The sequence below is a fragment of the Schistocerca gregaria genome, chromosome 3 (assembly GCF_023897955.1).
Source record: "Schistocerca gregaria isolate iqSchGreg1 chromosome 3, iqSchGreg1.2, whole genome shotgun sequence".
Taxonomy (NCBI): Eukaryota; Metazoa; Arthropoda; class Insecta; order Orthoptera; family Acrididae; genus Schistocerca; species Schistocerca gregaria.
In genome coordinates, this window is record NC_064922.1 from 916389897 (window position 1) to 916411470 (window position 21574).

The 21574-nt window shown below is 48.0% G+C and overlaps 2 protein-coding genes across 2 annotated transcripts in view; both read left to right on the forward strand.

Moving 5' to 3' along the window:
• The first annotated feature begins 1618 nt into the window (after nucleotides 1-1618).
• The window catches only part of LOC126355499 (cuticle protein 16.5-like), a 31863-nt gene continuing 11907 nt past the window's right edge, over nucleotides 1619-21574 (forward strand). Inside the window, exon 1 of the mRNA XM_050005830.1 lies at nucleotides 1619-1645. Within this exon, the coding sequence (XP_049861787.1) occupies nucleotides 1634-1645 (12 nt within the window). The 5' untranslated portion in view covers nucleotides 1619-1633. The remainder of the gene's footprint in view (nucleotides 1646-21574) is intronic.
• On the forward strand, nucleotides 18824-19580 carry LOC126355502 (cuticle protein 38-like). The gene is made up of 2 exons (XM_050005838.1): nucleotides 18824-18904; nucleotides 19043-19580. Exons 1-2 carry the CDS (start codon nucleotides 18893-18895, stop codon nucleotides 19496-19498), a joined length of 468 nt encoding a protein of 155 aa, XP_049861795.1. The 5' UTR covers nucleotides 18824-18892; the 3' UTR covers nucleotides 19499-19580.

The window sequence follows — 21574 nt, forward strand, 5'->3', positions numbered from 1 at the left end:
GGCAGGACACTTAGAAAATGTAACGGACCTACTAAGGAGATTGCCTACACTACGATTGTTCGTCCTCTTTTAGAATACTGCTGAGTGGTGTGGGATCCTTACCAGATAGGACTGACGGAGTACATCGAAATAGTTCAAAGAAAGGAAGCACGTTTTGTATTATCGCGAAGTATGGGAAAGAGTGTCACGGAAATGATACAGGATTTGGGATGTGCATCATTAAAAGAAAGGCGTTTTTCGTTACGACGGGCACTTCTCACGAAATTCCAATCACCAACTTTCTCTTCCAAATGCGAAAATATTTTGTTGACACCGATCTACATAGGGATTAACGATCGCCACGATAAAATAAGGAAAATCAAAGCTCGTACGAAAAGATATAGTTGTTCATTCTATCCGCGCACCGTAGGAGATAGGAATAGTAGAGATTTGTGGAAGTGGTTCGATGAGCCCTCTGCAAGGCACTTAAATGTGATTTGCAGAGTATCAATGTAGATGAAGATGTAGATTTGATTCAGTTCAGGTAACAATGGTGTTATTACAGGCTTCATAGGGGACACTGCAAACGGAATTTCTTACTGACTTATGGACGAAATCCGAAACGATACCAAATATTGCATTAAGCTATATAACATGGCTTATGAAGTACGTCAGCATTAGTTTGCATAACTTATTATTTTGTTTGTAGGATTTTTACATCGACATAATTTCGTTTTCATTGGTCGAGCGCAACTAGATGTTGCATACTGACCCTTTTCTTTCATGATGATGATGATGATAATGATGGTGAAGATGATGATGATGAGCCGGCCGGAGTGGCCTAGTAGTTCTAGGCGCTACAGTCTTTAACCGCACGACCACTACGGTCGCAGGTTCGAATCCTGCCTCGGGCATGGATGTGTGTGATGTCCTTATGTTAGTTAAGTTTACGCAGCTCTAAGTTCTAGGGGACTGATGACCACAAAAGTTAAGTCCCATAGGCCTCAGCGTCATTTTTGACGAGGATGATGATGATGACTGATGATGATGATGATGAAGAGGTCCCATACTCCTTGACAGAGCGTAGGGGACAATGCGGGAGGCCTCCACCGCCGTACTAGGCAAGGTCCCAGTGGAGGTGGTTTGCTATGCCGTAATGGGGATGAATCATGAAAATGATGATGAAGGGCACACAGCATCCAGTCCCGTGACGGGAATCAACACGGTAACGCTACTGCTACGCTACGGAGGCGGAGTGAAACTTTCATACACACTTAAATATTAAAAGGTTCTCACATTGAAACAGTGTATGCCAGACTGCACATCACCGTCACACGTCGTCCTCTACACCTCCATGCTGTCGTATTATTCGAGCAAATACTTGGATCAGAACGTCAGCAGAGATACGTATAACATAGGGTGTATTGAAAACTCGTCCGTTCAGGAGAACCTCTAGGTCAGTGCAGCGTGCGGAACAAATCCGCCGGGCACGAGACAACGCCAAGCACGGGACCTCACACAAGGCCACGACGTGAGAAGTGATACTTTCACGTCAGGTGACGCGCACTGGTCCGGCCGTGTATAAAAGCCGTGCCCAACACAGCAGAGGCACATTTCGGCAGCAGCAGTAGCAGCAGCAACAACTCACCCAGCCATGAACACCCTGGTACTTACTGCTACCACTGTGTGTAGATCGTTATAACTCACTGCATCAACAAACTGTGTATCTCCGTATGGAGGACTCCTGATTTAGGGAATTAACTGAGTAGTAAAGCACTGCCTAACGATACTTTTTCGTTTTTCAGATCGTCCTGAGCGCCGTCCTGGCCGTCGCCGTGGCTAAGCCCGGCTACCTGGGCGCCGCCCCCGCCGCAGTCGTTGCCCCCGCGGCCTACGCCGCCCCCGCCGTGGTGGCCGCCCCCGTGCACGCCGGCTACGCCGCCTACGGCCCCGCCCCTATCGCCGTGCGCTCCGACGGCTACCTGGCTGACACCCCTGACGTCGCTGTCACCAAAGCCGCCCACCTGACCGCCGTCGCCCAGACTCAGGCCCGTGACGCCGTCGTCAACGGCGCCGCCGCCCTGGCCGCCCACGCTGCCCACGCCTACGCCGGCCACGCTTACGCCGCCCCCGCTGTGGCGTACGCCGCTCCCGCTCCCGTGGCTTACGCCGCCCCCGCTGCCTACGCCGCCCCCGCTGCCTACGCCGCCCCTGGCGCTCTCACCGCTGCTGCCCACCTCCACGCTAAGGCTGCTCTGCTGGGCTGAAATGTCATCCTGAACAACGTTCCTTTGTGAATAATGTATATATTATACAATATTATCAATAAACTAAGACAATGATACTGTCTTCCGTTGTACTTTCCTTTTTTATATACTGTCTAATATACTTTCAGAACTGTCTACAGTTTCCATAGAGACAGAATACGCAGATTCACTCCTCCAGTACTGAGAAAAAAGATGCTGTAAACTAAGACAGAGTTAGGATGTGTATTCTTACGCCGATACTGCAAAGATGAAGCACGTATGAAATAAAACAACAGAGACAGCTGCTGCGGCCTGTTGCTCGAATTAAATGCGGATAATGGGTCTCCATGACAACTGAGAGCAAAGTTAATTTGGAAATCTTTACAGCTCAGTCCAAGATAACAATACACATAGATTCAGAATGCTGTGCACTAATCATAGATTGGTTTAAGAACATCATTCAACGTAAAAGAGAACACAGTTTACTAGTTTGAATACTTTTACAAATACATGTATATGTAACGTTCAGAGGAACTTAACGTAAAGACCTCGATCATAAAAATAATTTAAGTAATTTGACGCAATCTACAGACCGTACCGAAACTCCAAATTTCTAGTACTTGTAGAGGGGAATGATTACATCACACACACATAAAAAAAAATGTTTTGAATCACCTCTGTTCCTAGAGTTGCGGAACGTGTACAGAAAATTTGAATAGAGATCGACATGAACATCATTTGCGCCCTTTTTCTTGCTCATGAAAATCACACATTGCATGTTGTACCACCATACAGCGAGACATTCACAGGTGGTGGTGCAGACTGCTGAACACACCAGCACCTCCACTACCCAATAGCACGTCCTCTTACATTGATGCGTGCCTGTGTTCGCTGTCGCATACTATCCACAAGTTCAGCAATGTCCTGTTGGTCCAGATTGTCCCACTGCTCAACCCCGATTCGGCGTAGATCATTCAGAGTGGTTGGTGGGTCACGTCAACCACAAACAGCCCTTTTCAATTTATCCCTGGCATGTTCGATAGGGCTCATGTCTGGAGAACATGCTGGCGACTATAGTCGAGCGATTTCGTTATTCTGAAGGAAGGGATTCACAAATTGTGCAAGATTGGGGAGCGAATTGTCGTCTATGAAGACGAATGCCTCGCCAATATGCAGGCGATATGGTTGCACTGGGGGTCGGAGAATGGCATTCACATATCTTACAGCCATTACGGCGCCAGCGGCGTAAGTTGGACCAACATAATGCCACACGTAAACAGCAGGGAACCTCCGCCTTGCTGCACTCACTGGACAGTGTACCTAACGCGTTAAGCCTCACCAGGTTGCGTCCAATCACGTCTGCGACGATTGTCTGGTTGAAGGCATGTGCGACACTCATCGGTGAAGAGAACGTGATGCCAGTCCTGAGCGGTCCATTCGGTATGTTGTTGGACCCATCTGTACCGCGCTGCGTGGTGTCGTGGTTGCAAAGATGGACCTCGCGATGGACATGGGGAGTGAAGTTGCGCATGATGCAGCCAATTGAGCCCAGTTTCAATCATAACAGGACGTCCTGTGGCTGCACGAAAAGCATTATTGAAGATGGTGGCGTTGCTGTCAGGTTTCCTCTGAGCCATGATCCGTAGGTAGCGGTCATCCACTGCAGAGGTGGTCTGGGTGAGGCATGTCATCGATAGTTCCTGTCTCTCTGTATCTCCTGCTTGTCCGAACAACAACGCATTGTTTCACTCCGAGACACCTCGACACTTCCCTTGTTTGAGAGCCCTTCCTGGCACAAAGGAACAACGCGGACGCGATCGAACTGCGGTTTTGACCGTCTAAACATGGTTGAACTACAGACGACAAGAGCCGTGCACCTCCTACCTGGTGGAATGACTGGAACGTATCGGCTGTCGGAGCCCCTCCGTCTAATAGGCGCTCCTCATGCATGGTTGTTTACATCTTTGGGCCGATTTAGTGACATCTATGAATAGGGACTGTGTCTGTGATACAATATCCACAATCAACGGCTGTCTTCTAGAGATCTGGGAACTGTGGCGATGAAAAAATTTTTTGATGTGTGTATTTTGAACATGAGCCCATTTCCGCAAACGTTGTGTTTCTGTTCTACGACTTTCAGTTCACAGGTTTAACTCAACCACTTCTTCTAGAAGAATTGACGCATTACAATTATTAGGTAGCAATTCTTTTGGGTTTCTGGATTTAACTTCTATGCTACTTCATGTGGAGTAGTACGGAAAGTTTAATTCACGGGACTCTTGTAGGGGCATCTGTTGGGACGAGTTCTCGCCGTTGCACTAGAAACGGAAAAGTACGAGGTGGGATGGAGAGAGTGTACCACAACGTTCTTCGTAAGAACAATGTCTGTAACAACGTTGGTGGTTGCCACTTCGAGCCACTGTTGTAACGCATCAGCACTGTTCTGTACGTAAAGTATGCAGGGTTCTTCTTTGTTTCGGAATAATGTCAACATGTACTGTTTATGTGTTATTACAAACAAATGCACTAAAGTGAAAAATGGATGTCTCGTTATGTTTGCTTCCGAATTTTTTATCTAATAAATGGCTGCGTTGCACCTAATTCTGTTCCTCAGGCAGAAGTAGATGAGTAAAACTTCATCTAGAAGGGAGACTGTACGTTTCCGTACATGAGTTTCAGTGTAATCTGTAGGTGTTCATTCCACTCCACAAGTACTAGAAGTCTGTAAAGAGAATTTCCGGAAACCTTGTATATGTGTGTGAAACTACTAAGAGACTAGGCAAGGGCTACGACATTACTGAGGTCAGTTTTAACTACCACTAAAAGAGAGAGGGTTTGAAACATGGAGAAATGGCACAAGCTTCAGATCTAAAATTGAGAATAAATGTTTGTCGATTATGGACATGAGTTGTTCAAGTGGTTCAAATGGCTCTGAGAACTCATCATCATCATCATCATCATCATTTAAGACTGATTATGCCTTTCAGCGTTCAGTCTGGAGCAAAGCCCCCTTATAAAATTCTTCCACGATCCCCTATTCAGTGCTAACATTGGTGCTTCTTCTGATGTTAAAACTATTCCTTCAAAATCATTCTTAACCGAATCCAGGTACCTTCTCCTTGGTCTGGCCCGACTCCTCCTACCCTCTACTGTTGAACCCATCGCTTGGGTAACCTTGCTTCTCCCATGCGTGTAACATGACCCCACCATCTAAGCCTGTTCGCCCTGACTGCTACATCTATAGAGTTGACTCCCAGTTTTTCTTTGATTTCCTCACTGTGGACACCCTCCTGCCATTGTTCCCATCTAGTAGTACCTGGAATCATCCTAGCTACTTTCATATCCGTAACCTCAACCTTACTGATAAGGTAACCTGAATCCACCCAGCTTTCGCTCCCATACAAGAAAGTTGGTTGAAAGATTGAACGGTGCACAGATAACTTAGTCTTGGTACTGACTTCCTTCTTGCAGAAGAGAGTAGATCGTAGCTGAGCGCTCACTGCATTAGCTTTGCTACACCACGCTTCCAGTTCTTTCACTATGTTGCCATCCTGTAAGAATATGCATCCTAAGTCCTTGAAAGCGTCCAGCTGTTCTAACTTTGTTCCTCCTATTTGGCAATCAATCCGTTTATATTTCTTTCTCACTGACATTACTTTCGTTTTGGAGATGCCAATCTTCATAGCATACTCCTTACATTTCTGATCTAGCTCTGAAATATTACTTTGCAAACTGTCAATCGAATCTGCCATCACAACTAAGTCATCCGCATATGCAAGACTGCTTATTTTGTGTTCACATATTTTAATCTCACCCAGCCAGTCTATTGTTTTCAACATATGATCCATAAATAATATGAACAACAGTGGCGACAGGTTGCAGCCTTGTCTTACCCCTGAAACTACTCTGAACCATGAACTCAATTTACTGTCAACTCTAACTGCTGCCTGACAATCCATGTAAAGACCTTTAATTGCTTGCAAAAGTTTGCCTCCTGTTCCATAATCTCGTAGAACAGACAATAACTTCCTCCTAGGAACCCGGTCATATGCCTTATCTAGATCTATAAAGCGTAGATACAATTCCCTGTTCCACTCATAACACTTCACCATTATTTGCCGTAAGCTAAAGATCTGGTCCTGACAGCCTCTAAGAGGCCTAAACCCACACTGATTTTCATCCAATTGGTCCTCAACTAATACTCGCACTTTCCTTTCAACAATACCTGAGAAGATTTTACACACAACGCTGATTAAAGAGATACCTCTGTAGTCGTTACAATCTTTTCTGTTTCCATGTTTAAAGATTGGTGTGATTACTGCTTTTGTCCAGTCTGATGGAACCTGTCCTGACTCCCAGGCCATTTCAGTTATCCTGTGTAGCCATTTAAGACCTGACATTCCACTGTATTTGATGAGTTCCGACTTAATTTCATCCACACCAGCTGCTTTATTGCACTGCAATCTATTGACCATTTTCTCCACTTCCTCAAATGTGATCCTATTTCCGTCATCATTCCTATCCCATTCTACCTCGAAATCTGAAACATTACTGATTGTATTTTTACCTACAATGAGCAACTCTTCAAAATATTTCCTCCATCTGCCCAAGGCATCCACATGATTCACCAGCAGTTTTCCTGACCTGTCCAAAATACTTGTCATTTCCTTCTTACCTCCCTTTCGAAGACTGCTAATTACACTCCACAATGGTTTTCCAGCAGCTTGACCCATAGTCTCCAACCTGTTTCCAAAGTCTTCCCAAGATTTCTTCTTGGATGCTGCAATTATCTGTTTGGCTTTGTTTCTTCCTTCAACATAACTTTCTCTGTCTACCTGAGTTCTAGTATGTAGCCTTTTTGAACGCCTTCTTTTGCATTTTACAAGCTGCCTTGACTGTGTCATTCCACCAAGCTGTTTGCTTCTTCCTACTTTTACACACTACTGTTCCAAGACATTCTATAGCCACTTCTAGTACTGTGTCCCTGTACCTTGTCCATTCCTTTTCCAATGACTGTAATTGACTACATTCAACTACCTGGTACCTTTCTGAGATCGCTGTTATGTACTTGTGCGTGATTTCCTTATGCTGAATTTCTCCACTCTTATCCTCCTACATATGGACCCGACCACCTGCACTTTCGGCCTCACAATCCCAATTTCACTGCAGATTAAATAATGATCAGTGTCATCAAAGAATCCCCTGAATACACGTGTGTCCCTCACAGCCTTCCTGAATTCCTGATCTGTTATTATATAGTCTATGACAGATCTGGTTCCCCTGCCTTCCCAAGTCTGGTTCCCCTGCCTTGCCAAGTATACCGGTGAATGTTCTTATGTTTAAAAAAGAAGTATGTGATTACTAAGCCCATACTGGCACAGAAATCCAAGAGTTGTTTTCCGTTCCTGTTGGCCTCATCCTCTCCAAATTTACCCATAACTCTTTCATACCCTTCTGTTCGATTTGCAATCCTGGCATTAAAATCACCCATGAGCAGAACACTGTCCTTGTCCTTTAACAACTTCATCACTGAGTGCCTCATAAAAACTATCCATCTTATCTTGATCTGTCCCTTCACAATGCGAATATACTGACCCAATCCTAATTTTCTTGCTGGACACTGTCAAATCTATCCACATCAGTCGTTCGTTTACATGCCTTATTGCAACTACGCAGGGTTCCATTTCTTTCCTGATGTAAAGCCCTACACCCCATTGTGCTGTTCCTGCTTTGACTCCTGACAGGTAAACCTTGTATTCTCCCACTTCCTCTTCTTTCTCACCGCTTACCCGAATGTCACTAACAGCTAAAACGTCCAGCCTCATCTTATTTGCAGCCTCTGCCAGCTCTACCTTCTTCTCAGAGTAGCCCCTATTGATATTAATAGCTCCCCATCTCATTACCATTTGTTTGCCAAGTCGTACCTTAGGAGTCCCTGGTTTGTCAGTTAGAGGTGTGACTCCGTCACCTCAAAAGGTCCGGGGCATTTTGCTCTGATTGTTGCCAGCATCATATTTAAAGTACGAGGGAAGCAGGCTGCTAGCCTTACTTGCCCCGAGTCCAATTAAGTTTTACCCCTAACGGTTGAGGGAGTAACCGGTGCATTTGGTAGTCTTTGCCGTCTGAGCAAAAAGGTGACCACGATTTAGAATATGTCCGAGATGCCCAGCCTTATTCCAAAGTAACTGGTATCCCGACTGTCGGGACCACTTACTTGGCCAGTCATACGTTGCCCGTGGTTCATGAACTAGGACATGACTACAGGAACCCACACCATGAGAACTATGGGACTTAAATTTTGAGGCCATCAGTCCCTTAGAACTTAGAACTACTTAAACCCAACTAACCTAAGGACATCGCACACATCCATGCTCGAGGCAGGATTTGAACCTGCGACCGTTGTGGTCGCGCGGTTCCAGACTGAAGCGCCTAGAACCGCTCGGACACACTGGCCGGCGAAATGAGTTGTGGTACCGTGTACACACGATCGCCTTAAGTAAACGCCTTCTAATTCTTTGTGGAAAAATAAATATTAACAGACGAAATAAAGATTACGTTTCAATAACTGCTCGGTTGAAGTCATGAGGGTATTGACTGCCGGTGACAGAAGGAGACCAAATATAAGACAAGAAGAAGAGTTTCATTGTAACTGAAAGCAACCGACAGAGTGCACTGCATGAAGTAATATAAATATTGTCTTCCAGGTTAGTTATGAGATGAATAAGAAATTTCATACATTTGAACGTAAAAGGTGGACTGATTTATTCAAACCATTTTCTTTACAGTCTCTGTTAGCGGCTTTTAAAAAACATTGAGATAATTTACTGCCTTAAGTGATAAAATATGCAAATCTGTGTAGACAGTTTACAAAGGTCTGGGCATTCTGAATACTTTCTCAGATATGAGAGAAGTTTGAAGACTTTTAAGTAAAAGAACCCAATACGTTGTGTGCGACGACGAGTGTTCATTGGAGACAAACGTATCGTCAGGTGGGCTTCAGGAAAGTGACCACTCTTGTTCTCTATGTACAGAAACGATCTGATGGATACTGTTAGCATTAGTTCTCCATTTAATGGTTGTTGACCTCCTTGGCTACAGTTTATATTATTATAAGAAACACAGCAACCAGCTAAATTTTATCTATTTTCATTGATACCACTACGCATTTCGAGATTTTACCCACCTTCAGTTGGCATAGCACATGTTTAAAATTGAGTCAGCCCATCGCTAAACATCGACTTCAGTTTGTATGCTGCAGCTGCCTTTCCATCTCACTGGTCGTTGCTTCAATTTTTCGCATTTATAACTGACGAACAACACGTATTCTCTGCATATGCCACAAAACCAGCGCAGTATTCAAAGAAGTGTTCGGGTAGTTATCCTGTCGGGAGTCGTGTGTGTGAGAAAAGCCACTACCATACGTCCTTTGCCGACCCGCATTCGAAACGATGTTCATCCGTGTCAATCACTTGGCATGTGGCACACAAGGGGGAATCAGCGAGGTGGATGGGATGTAGGCGGGACTGGCACAACTGTTTCCCATTAACAGTTACGTACCATGCAGATTGCACCTCAGTATCAAGGGTGGTGGCATTCACTGCCTGCCACACAGCGCGCCACTTTGTATAAGGGTGTTTGCTTTCAATCACATTCGGCGTCATGTTCATTTGCATGGCAGCATATATCGCCCTCGTCATCATCAAGCGTGTGGGTAGTAGTGCAGTGCGAATGTAGCTTAATTCAAGGAAGAATTGGCTAAGTGGAAGAAAGGTGCTGGGAAGGCCGATATCATCACAGGGGGTGCGAGTGAGATTGGTCGTAAGGCCTCCAGTGAGAGACTTGTGAGGCACGTCGGACTTCGTCGCTACAGTTTCAGGTGACAGCTGACGAACAGGGCCTTCGCTCTGTTCTGAACGTGACAAAGGCCTAAACCCCCTCTGCTCCTCGGGAGGGTTAGGGACTCGTAACGAATCTTAAACAACATGCCCGTATTAACAAAGAATGCCAAAACCGCCAACATGCGGTGAGCCAGGGTAGGTGGAATGGGGAGTATCTGTGCAAAATGGGGGATACGTGACGCCAAATAGACGTTAGCATATCGTATTCGTTGCATGAGGTCTAGATGTCTCAGACGGTGGTCACTTATTCCTGCTCTCATGTGATTCAATAAACGCCTATAGTTAAGGGCTGTTGAACGCTTAATGTCAGATGTAAATCCAATGCCAAGACAGCGGGTTGTGTCACTGATTCGTAGCGGTGCGACGCTCTCGCCGGGTAAGCCTCTGCCTATAGGCAGAACGTGTGATTTGTGGAGATTGAGATGGCTCCCCGATGCCGCGCCGTAGGTCGACACTCACGCCAGTGCTGCACGAACATCGTCATTATTGGAAAGAAGGAGTACCAGATTATCCGCATAGGCAGTGCAGCAAAAAGTGTGTCCACCAAGGGACATCCCAGTCAGGCGTTGTCGGTGGCCGCAGAAGAGTGGTTCCAAGACGAGGGCGTACAATATTGCCGAAAGAGGGCAGCCTTGTAGCACCGATCGCTGGATCTGTTTCGGCGGCGTAAGACGGCCATTATATAACACCTTGGACGTCGCGCCGCGTAGGAGACGCATCAGTACATTAACTATTACGTCCGGATACCAAAGCTGTCGCAGTACCTCCACCAAAAATTTGTGTTCGACTTCGTCAAAGGCCTGGCTAAAGTCGAGTGAGGCCAAAACTCCTGGCAGTTGGCGAGCTTTGGCTAGCGCGATCATATCTCTATATCGGCACAATGCAGTGCGAATATTATGGTCACCACCTAACGATGCCTGGTCCTGCGACAAAACACATCGTACTGATCGCTTTAGGCGTGCCGCCAGAAGCCGGGTGAAAGTCTTCAAGTCACTATTGAGTTAGGTCAAGGGCCGATAGTCACTGATCCTGGATCCGCCTCGTGGTTTGTGTATGGGCACAATCAGTCCTTCTAGGAAGGCTCCAGGTATCTGCGTCGTGGGAGACATAAGATCGAGGCAAATATCAGTGCACGCTGGTGGCAGCAATTGTTTAAACGTCCGGTAAAATTCCAGAGGAAGGCCATCAGGTCCCATCGACATATGAGCAGCCCCAGCCTGTTTTGCTTCAATGATATCCTCTCCCGTTACATCTGCAGTCAAGTCCGCCGCCGCTGTCGGAGAGATCGAGCCAAAAGTGAGTTGAGAGACTTCGGCGATCACCTCTGGCGGATGTCGATGTTTCGAGTACAGCCTAGTGTAGTGAGCATCAAGGGCGTTTCCTATGTCGCGCTGGGTATGAAGGCGTCGTCCGTCTTCCGTCGTGATAGCTTGGATCAGTGTCCTGCGTCGGCGCCGTCGTTCTGCAATGACGTGGTACATAGACGGTTCCTCCTGGGCCACTCTGTCTTGAGTGCGCGCTGTGACGCTCGCACCCTCAAGGTGGCAACGTGTTAATCTGATGAGCTGTGCCTTGCCGTGCAGGTGAGTACGGCAGTGCTGCACATTCCCTTAAGATGCTGTAGTAAAAGTCCGTGGTATGTCTCTCCCGTGCTGCAACATCTCGGCTGTAACCTATCAACGTCTTCCGGAGGGCTGGTTTGGCGCAGAGTAACCAACACGACAGTGCAGACCGGTAGGTGCCACGCCGGCGGCTGCAAGAGTCCCACGTGTTCTCTATAAGGCGGCGGCATTCCTGAGAAGCTAGGTGGGCGACGTTCAACTTCCAAGGACCACGGCTGTGCCATATCTTCTGGCCGACGAGGATAATAGCTCAGATGTAGGCCTCGTGGTCAGAAAAAGATGTGGGCCAAACTTCGGCAGCTCTTGTCCCCACAGCTATGGAGCGCGAGATGTAAATCCGGTCGATGCGGCTGGAGGAATGGCTGGTGTAGTGAGTAAATCCGGGCCGATCGCCACAAACATGTTCCCACGAGTACACCAATTGAAGATTATTTATAATTGTCGTATGTTCTGCGCAGGGAGAATGATGTGGTAACTGATCCTTAGGTGCTTGGCTACAGTTGAAGTACCCTCCCATTATCAAGGCGTCCTGACGGCCCATAGAGAGGGGCGTGATTGTATGAGCGAAAAAGGTGGATCGTTCGCTACGCCGACCAGACCCTGACGGTGCATAGATGTTAATAAGTTTGACTCCTTGGATAGTGAGAGCCATGCCTCTGGCATCAGGGAGATACTCGACGTCTTCTGCGGATATACCTCCGCGGAGGAGGATCGCCACACCACTGCCATTGGCAGACGCATGTGAGACCCAAGTCTGGTAGCCATAGGGTCCCTTGACGTCGGCGACATACACCTCTTGAAGGAGCGCAATGTCGATGTCTGCTGTGTTGAGTAGATCCTGTAGCATCGCTAGTTTATGTCGGGCATGTATGTTGTTGATGTTAATCGTCGCTAGACGGAATGTTTGGTCAGCCAGCTAGGCAAATGAGTTGTGTAGGAGGCCAGGTGTGGGCGGCAGGGGCGGCCCCACAGAGGCTGACGATACACTGTTGTTGGCTGGTGCTGGGTACAGCCGAGGGAGCATCTGTGCCTTCGGCATCCTCCAGGTGCTGTGGCTCATCCTCGACATCATCCGCCCAAGAAACAGATGCAGCAATTGGTAACTGTTGGTTAGTGCTGTCAGTAGAGCGCTTGCGCGTATGTTCAGTAGCAGATGTGATGTTGTCAGACCGAGGCTCAGAAATTGTATCCGCCGTAGCATCGTGATGGGAAGGTTGAGTTGTGGTGGTAGCGTCCTGAGTGTCGTTCGACGCCGGATATTCGTCTGGGTCACACATCCGGAGCTGGCAATCATCGGATAGCGTATGGCGCCGATTCTTGCGTTTTGGAGGGGACCGTTGTTTCCGGACATGTTGTTCTGTGTCAGAGTGCGGGCGACAATCATCTGATGCGGTCTCCATTGGTAGGAAGGCAGAGGTCGGGACAATGTTAGTTTTTACTTCCATCTTCTCTTTAGGCTCGTCTTGGTGGCACAATTGATCACCGTCTTGAGGCAAGTCTGCCGAAGACGTCGTAGAGGGGGATATGCTGTCCGCCACACTCTCATCGACCACTGACTGCAATATGGTGTTACGATCCTGGGCAGGAGCAGCTGTTGCGGCAGCAGCCGCTGCATACGTAATGGGAAGTGAAGTAGGCGTCGCCGGGGATGGAACTTCACTATCCGGTGTCTGAGTCAGTCGGCGTTGAATGCAGACCGATCGGACATGTCCTTCCTGGCCACAGCCGGCGCAAGTACATGGTTGTCCGTCGTACATGACAATGGCTCTGCAGCCGCCAATTACTAGATAGGATGGCACATGTTTCGTCAGTTCAATCTTAATTTGTCTCACTCCATTTAAGATGGGGTACGTCTCAAACGTTTGCCATTTTTCAGCCAAGTGGCTTAGCACGTTGCCGTACGGTTTGAAAGCTGTCATCACAACATCTGGCGGGATTTCGAATGGCAGCTCGAAGACCCTCAGAGTGTGAAATCCTAATCCAGCGTGATCGATCGTGACAGTTCCTATGTGACCATCACAATGCTTAAATTTAAGTCCATGAGCGTGTCGTCACACAACATCAGTGCACGCCTTTTCATTGATCATTTTTATGTAGACGACACTTTGTGTTATAGAAAAGTGAATCCCAATGATGTCTTGAGGTGCAATATGCAGTTACCAATTGCTGCATCTGTTTCTTGGGCGGATGATGTCGAGGATGAGCCACAGCACCTGGAGGATGCCGAAGGCACAGATGCTCCCTCGGCTGTACCCAGCACCAGCCAACAACAGTGTATCGTCAGCCTCTGTGGGGCCGCCCCTGCCGCCCACACCTGGCCTCCTACACAACTCATTTGCCTAGCTGGCTGACCAAACATTCCGTCTAGCGACGATTAACATCAACAACATACATGCCCGACATAAACTAGCGATGCTACAGGATCTACTCAACACAGCAGACATCGACATTGCGCTCCTTCAAGAGGTGTATGTCGCCGACGTCAAGGGACCCTATGGCTACCAGACTTGGGTCTCACATGCGTCTGCCAATGGCAGTGGTGTGGCGATCCTCCTCCGCGGAGGTATATCCGCAGAAGACGTCGAGTATCTCCCTGATGCCAGAGGCATGGCTCTCACTATCCAAGGAGTCAAACTTATTAACATCTATGCACCGTCAGGGTCTGGTCGGCGTAGCGAACGATCCACCTTTTTCGCTCATACAATCACGCCCCTCTCTATGGGCCGTCAGGACGCCTTGATAATGGGAGGGTACTTCAACTGTAGCCAAGCACCTAAGGATCAGTTACCACATCATTCTCCCTGCGCAGAACATACGACAATTATAAATAATCTTCAATTGGTGTACTCGTGGGAACATGTTTGTGGCGATCGGCCCGGATTTACTCACTACACCAGCCATTCCTCCAGCCGCATCGACCGGATTTACATCTCGCGCTCCATAGCTGTGGGGACAAGAGCTGCCGAAGTTTGGCCCACAGCTTTTTCTGACCACGAGGCCTACATCTGCGCTATTACCCTCGTCGGCCAGAAGATATGGCACAGCCGTGGTCCTTGGAAGTTGAACGTCGCCCACCTAGCTTCTCAGGAATGCCGCCGCCTTATAGAGAACACGTGGGACTCTTGCAGCCGCCGGCGTGGCACCTACCGGTCTGCACTGTCGTGTTGGTTACTCTGCGCCAAACCAGCCCTCCGGAAGACGTTGATAGGTTACAGCCGAGATGTTGCAGCACGGGAGAGACATACCACGGACTTTTACTACAGCATCTTAAGGGAATGTGCAGCACTGCCGTACTCACCTGCACTGCAGGGACGGTGAACCGTGCCAAGGCACAGCTCATCAGATTAACACGTTGCCACCTTGAGGGTGCGAGCGTCACAGCGCGCACTCAAGACAGAGTGGCCCAGGAGGAACCGTCTACGTACCACGTCATTGCAGAACGACGGCGCCGATGCAGGACACTGATCCAAGCTATCACGACGGAAGACGCACGACGCCTTCATACCCAGCGCGACATAGGAAACGCCCTTGATGCTCACTACACTAGGCTGTACTCGAAACATCGACATCCGCCAGAGGTGATCGCCGAAGTCTCTCAACTCACTTTTGGCTCGATCTCTCCGACAGCGGCGGCGGACTTGACTGCAGATGTAACGGGAGAGGATATCATTGAAGCAAAACAGGCTGGGGCTGCTCATATGTCGATGGGACCTGATGGCCTTCCTCTGGAATTTTACCGGACGTTTAAACAATTGCTGCCACCAGCGTGCACTGATATTTGCCTCGATCTTATGTCTCCCACGACGCAGATACCTGGAGCCTTCCTAGAAGGACTGATTGTGCCCATACACAAACCACGAGGCGGATCCAGGATCAGTGACTATCGGCCCTTGACCTAACTCAATAGTGACTTGAAGACTTTCACCCGGCTTCTGGCGGCACGCCTAAAGCGATCAGTACGATGTGTTTTGTCGCAGGACCAGGCATCGTTAGGTGGTGACCATAATATTCGCACTGCATTGTGCCGATATAGAGATATGATCGCGCTAGCCAATGCTCGCCAACTGCCAGGAGTTTTGGCCTCACTCGACTTTAGCCAGGCCTTTGACGAAGTCGAACACAAAGTTTTGATGGAGGTACTGCGACAGCTTTGGTATCCGGACGTAATAGTTAATGTACTGATGCGTCTCCTACGCGGCGCGACGTCCAAGGTGTTATATAATGGCCGTCTTACGCCGCCGAAACAGATCCAGCGATCGGTGCGAGAAGGCTGCTCTCTTTCGGCGATATTGTACGCCCTCGTCTTGGAACCACTCCTCTGCGGCCTCCGACAACGCCTGACTGGGATGTCCCTTGGTGGACACACTTTTTGCTGCACTGCCTATGTGGATGATCTGGTACTCCTTCTTCGCAGTAATGACGATGTTCGTGCAGCACTGGCGTGGGTGGCGACCTACGGCGCGGCATCGGGGAGCCATCTCAATCCCCATAAATCACACGCTCTTTCTATAGGCAGAGGCCTACCCGACGAGAGCGTCGCACCGCTACTAATCAGTGACACAATCCGCTGTCTTGGCATTGATTTCACATCTGACATGAAGCGTTCAACACCCCTTAACTACAGACGTTTATTGAATCACATGAGAGCAGGAATAAGTGACCACCGTCTGAGACATCTAGACCTCCTGCAACGAATACGATATGCTAACGTCTATTTGGCGTCACGTATCCCCCATTTTGCACAGATACTCCCCATTCCACCTACCCTGGCTCACCGCATGTTGGCGGTTTTGGCATTCTTTGTTAATACGGGCATGTTGTTTAAGATTCGTTACGAGTCCCTAACCCTCCCGAGGAGCAGAGGGGGTTTAGGCCTTTGTCACGTTCAGAACAGAGCGAAGGCCCTGTTCGTCAGCTGTCACCTGCAACAGTGGCGACGAAGTCCGACGTGCCTCACAAGTGTCTTACTGGAAGCCTTACGACCAACCTCACTCGCACCCCCTGTGATGATATCGGACATCCCTGCACCTTTCTTCTACATTGGCCAATTCTTCATGGAATTAAGCTACATTCGCACTGCACTACTACCCAGACGCTTGATGATGACGAGGGCGATATATGCTGCCATGCAAATGAACATGACGCCGAATGTGATTGAAAGCAAACACCCTTATACAAAGTGGCGCGCTGTGTGGCAGGCAGTGAATGCCACCACCCTTGATACTGACGTGCAATCTGCACGGTACGTAACTGTTAATGGGAAACAGTTGTGCCAGTCCCGCCTACATCGCATCCACCTCGCTGATTCCCCCTTGTGTGCCACATGCCAAGTGATTGACACGGATGAACATCGTTTCGAATGCGGGTCGGCAAAGGACGTATGGCATTAGGTGCGTCAGATATTGGCTTTTCACACACGACTCCCGACAGGATAACTACCCGAACACTTCTTTTCCCCCTTAAGATTTATTTCCCAAGAGCAAAAACGAACTCTGTGACGTGGATCTGCGGCCTCGCTGTTCACTACCTCTTCAGTTATGGCGAAAAGACGGTACCCGATTTTTGGTATTACCTCAACGAACGACATTGTGCGATCGTCAATAACCGTAAATATAGGCAATATTTTTCTAATTTCCTTTGGAGCGCATTCCATAATCCGCCTCGCAGCTGGATTATCGATGACATGAGAAGATAACCATAGCACCTCTTCCCAGTTCCTTTTTTTATGAGATTGAACAAAGAACGGAAACAACACAGCACCGAGAAGACAGTCATCGAAAAATTCGCAGCGGGCTATAGTATGGAGCATCCTTTGTCGTAACGGGACGACTTTATATTATTCTGTTTATGTAGCCGAAGAGGAACGGCCTTCCTTTTTTCCATTTGTATAAAAGTAAAATAGAACGAAAGTAAAAAAAAGCAGAAAAAAAGGTTGTTAAAACAACCGTTCGCGTAAACTGGGAAGTCCGGGTTTGAGTCCCGGTCCCACATTATATAAAAAAAGCAAAAAAAAGTAAAGGTCCCGAGTTCGAGTCTCGATCCGGCACAGAGTTTTAATCTGCCAGGAAGTTTTGTACGAGCGCACACTCCGCTGCAGAGTGAAAACGTCATTCTGATAATTACATTCATTGTATGTTATAGAAAGCGAGTGATGAGTTTATGTATGTAACAGCTAATAAGTAAAATATCGTTTCTATCATTGAAAATTTCGTCATTCTTTGCAATCGGATGATGTTCCCATCATTCGATTCACTTCACGTAACAATGGTGCTACATAGGGGACACTGCAAACGGAATTTCTTACTGACTTATGGACCAAATCCGCAAAGATACCAGATATTACATTAAGCTATACGACATGGCTTATGAAATACGTCAACATTAGCGAATGCTCAATTTTGCATAACTTATTATTTTGTTTGTAGGATTTTCACATCGACATAATTTCGTTTTCATTGATCGGGCACAACTAGATGTTGCATACTGACCCTTTTCTTTCATAATGATGATGATGATGATGATGACTGATGATGATGATGATGATGATGAAGAGGTCCCATACTCCTTGACAGAGCATAGGGGGCAATGGCGGAGACCTGCACCGCCATACTAGGCAAGGTCCCAGTGGAGGTGGTTTGCTATTGCCGTAATGGGGATGAATCATGAAAATGATGATGAAGGACACACAACATCCAGTCCCGTGCCGGGAATCAACACGGTAACGCTACTGCTACGCTACGGAGGCGGAGTGCAACTTTCATACACACTTAAATATTAAAAGGTTCTCACATTGAAACAGTGTATGCCAGACTGCACATCACCGTCACACGTCGTCCTCTACACCTCCATGCTGTCGTATTATTCGAGCAAATACTTGGATCAGAACGTCAGCAGAGATACGTATAACATAGGGTGTAATGAAACCTCGTCCGTTCAGGAGAACCTCTAGGTCAGTGCAGCGTGCGGAACAAATCCGCCGGGCACGAGACAACGCCCAGCACGGGACCTCACACAAGGCCACGGCGTGAGCAGCGATCCTTTCACGTCAGGTGACGCGCACTGGTCCGGCCGTGTATAAAAGCCGTGCCCAACACAGCAGAGGCACATTTCGGCAGCAGCAGTAGCAGCAGCAACAACTCACCCAGCCATGAACACCCTGGTACGTACTGCTACCACTGTGTGTAGATCGTTATAACTCACTGCATCAACAAACTGTGTATCTCCGAACGGAGGACTCCTGATTTAGAGAATTAACTGAGTAGTAAAGCACTGCCTAACGATACATTACCAATTTCAGATCGTCCTGAGCGCCATCCTGGCCGTCGCCGTGGCTAAGCCCGGCTACCTGGGCGCCGCCCCCGCCGCAGTCGTCGCCCCCGCGGCCTACGCCGCCCCCGCCGTGGTGGCCGCCCCCGTGCACGCCGGCTACGCCGCCTACGGCCCCGCTCCCGTCGCCGTGCGCTCCGACGGCTACCTGGCTGACACCCCTGACGTCGCCGTCACCAAAGCCGCCCACCTGACCGCCGTCGCCCAGACTCAGGCCCGTGACGCCGTCGTCAACGGCGCCGCCGCCCTGGCCGCCCACGCCGCCCACGCCTACGCCGGCCACGCTTACGCCGCCCCCGCTTTGGCGTACGCCGCTCCCGTGGCTTACGCCGCCCCCGCTGCCTACGCCGCCCCCGCTGCCTACGCCGCCCCTGGCGCTCTCGCCGCTGCTGCCCACCTCCACGCTAAGGCTGCTCTCCTGGGCTGAAATGTCATCCTGAACAACGTTCCTTTGTGAATAATGTATATATTATACAATATTAATAATAAACTATGGCAATGAAACTGTCTTTGGTTGTACGTTCCATTTTTCTATACCGCCTGATTCACTTTCAGAATTGTCTTCAGTTTCCATGGAGAGACAATACGCAGATCCACTCCTCCAGAACTGAAGAAAAACGCTGTAAACTGAGATAGAGTTAGGATGCATATTCTTTCTCCGATACTACAAAGATGAATCACGTATGTAATAAAACAACAGACACAGCGGTCGCAGCCCATTGTTCGATGAAATAATGTGTCTCGATGACAACTCAGAGCAGAAATTAGTTTGGAAATCTATACAGCTTAATCCAAATTAACAATACACATAGATTCAGAATGCTGAACACTAATCATAGATTGGTTTATGAACATCATTCAACGTAAAAGAGAACACAGTTTATGAACCGTCCCCTTAGAAAAATTATAAATGACTGTGCTTAAACTGACATACAATATTTTTAACGCAACGCAGTGTGACTTTAAAAAATCCCTACAAAAGAATGGCTCTGACTAACAATAACCTATAACTTTCATGAATCACTTACCTGACAAAAATCTTTGTTACTCAAACTACTGCAATACAGTGTGCGCCGATACTGCCAGCTGACTAAAAGATTCTAACTACTGAATGCACTTCTAGTTAGCAAATGAAAGATTTTGATAGAGAACAAACAATGTATTTACCTTAATAGTGTTCAAAAGTCATTATCAGTTCATGACATCCAGTCTTACAAATTTACTGTCTCTGATGGACACATGCCCAGATCATCCGCTCTCAAAACTCCGCCATCTCTCTCCCCACTTCACCACTGCTGGCGGCTCAACTCCTACTGCGCAACGCTACGCTCTGTTCACATCGAACTGCCCAGCACTACGAAAACAAATATTACAACAATGCCAACCAGCCATAGACTGCACACAGCACAGCCAGTGATTTTCATTCACAGCGCTACGTGGCGTTACCAAAATAAGCAGCCTACTTTCAAGTTTTCTAGTTTGAAAACGCTTACAAAGCCGTGTGTATGTGAGGTTCAGAGGAACTTCACGTAAAGACCTGGGTCATAAAAATAATTTCAATAATTTGACGCACTTTACAGAGCGTTCGTAAAGTCAGAACTTCCAGTACTTGCAGAGGGAATGAATACACCTTACACACATCAAAAAACCCTTTGCATCATCTCGCGTCCGAGAGTTCCCGAAGCTGTACAGAAAATTTGAATAGAGATCAACATGAACATCATTTGAGCCCTTTTTTTATGAAAACTACACATTGCATGTTGTACCAGCATACAGCGAGACCTTCAGAGGTGTTGGTCCAGATTGCTGAATACAAAAGCACCTCCAACACCCCGTAGCACGTCCTCTTGCACTGATGCGTGCCTGTATTCGCTGTGCCATACTATCCACAAATTCTTCAAGGCACTGTTGGTCCAGATTGTCCCACTCCTCAACGGCGATTCGACGTAGATCCCTCAGAGTGGTTGGTGAGTCACGTCGTCCATAAACAGTCCTTTTCAATCTATCCTAGGCATGTTCCATAGGGTTCATGTGTGGAAAACATGCTGGCCACTCTAATAGAGTGATTTCGTTATCCTGAATGAAGTCATTCACAAGATGCGCAAGATTGGTGAGCGAATTGTCGTCCATGGAGACAAATTCCTCGCCAATATGCTGCCGATATGGTTGCCCTTTCGGTCAGAGAATGGCATTCATGTATCGCACAGCCGTTACGCCGCCTTCCATGACCACCAGCGGCGTACGTCGGCCCCACAGAATGCCACGCCTAAACAGCAGGAAACCTCCACCTTGCTGCACTCAGTGGACAGTGTGTCTAACGCGTTCAGCCTGACGAGGTTGCCTCCGAAGACGCCTCCGACGATTGTCTGGTTGAAGGCATATGCGACACTCGGCGGTGAAGAGAACGTGATGCCAATCCTGAGCGGTCAATTCCGTATCTTGCTGGACCAGTCTGTACCGTGCTGCGTGGTGTCGTGGTTGGAAAGATGGACCTCGCCATGGA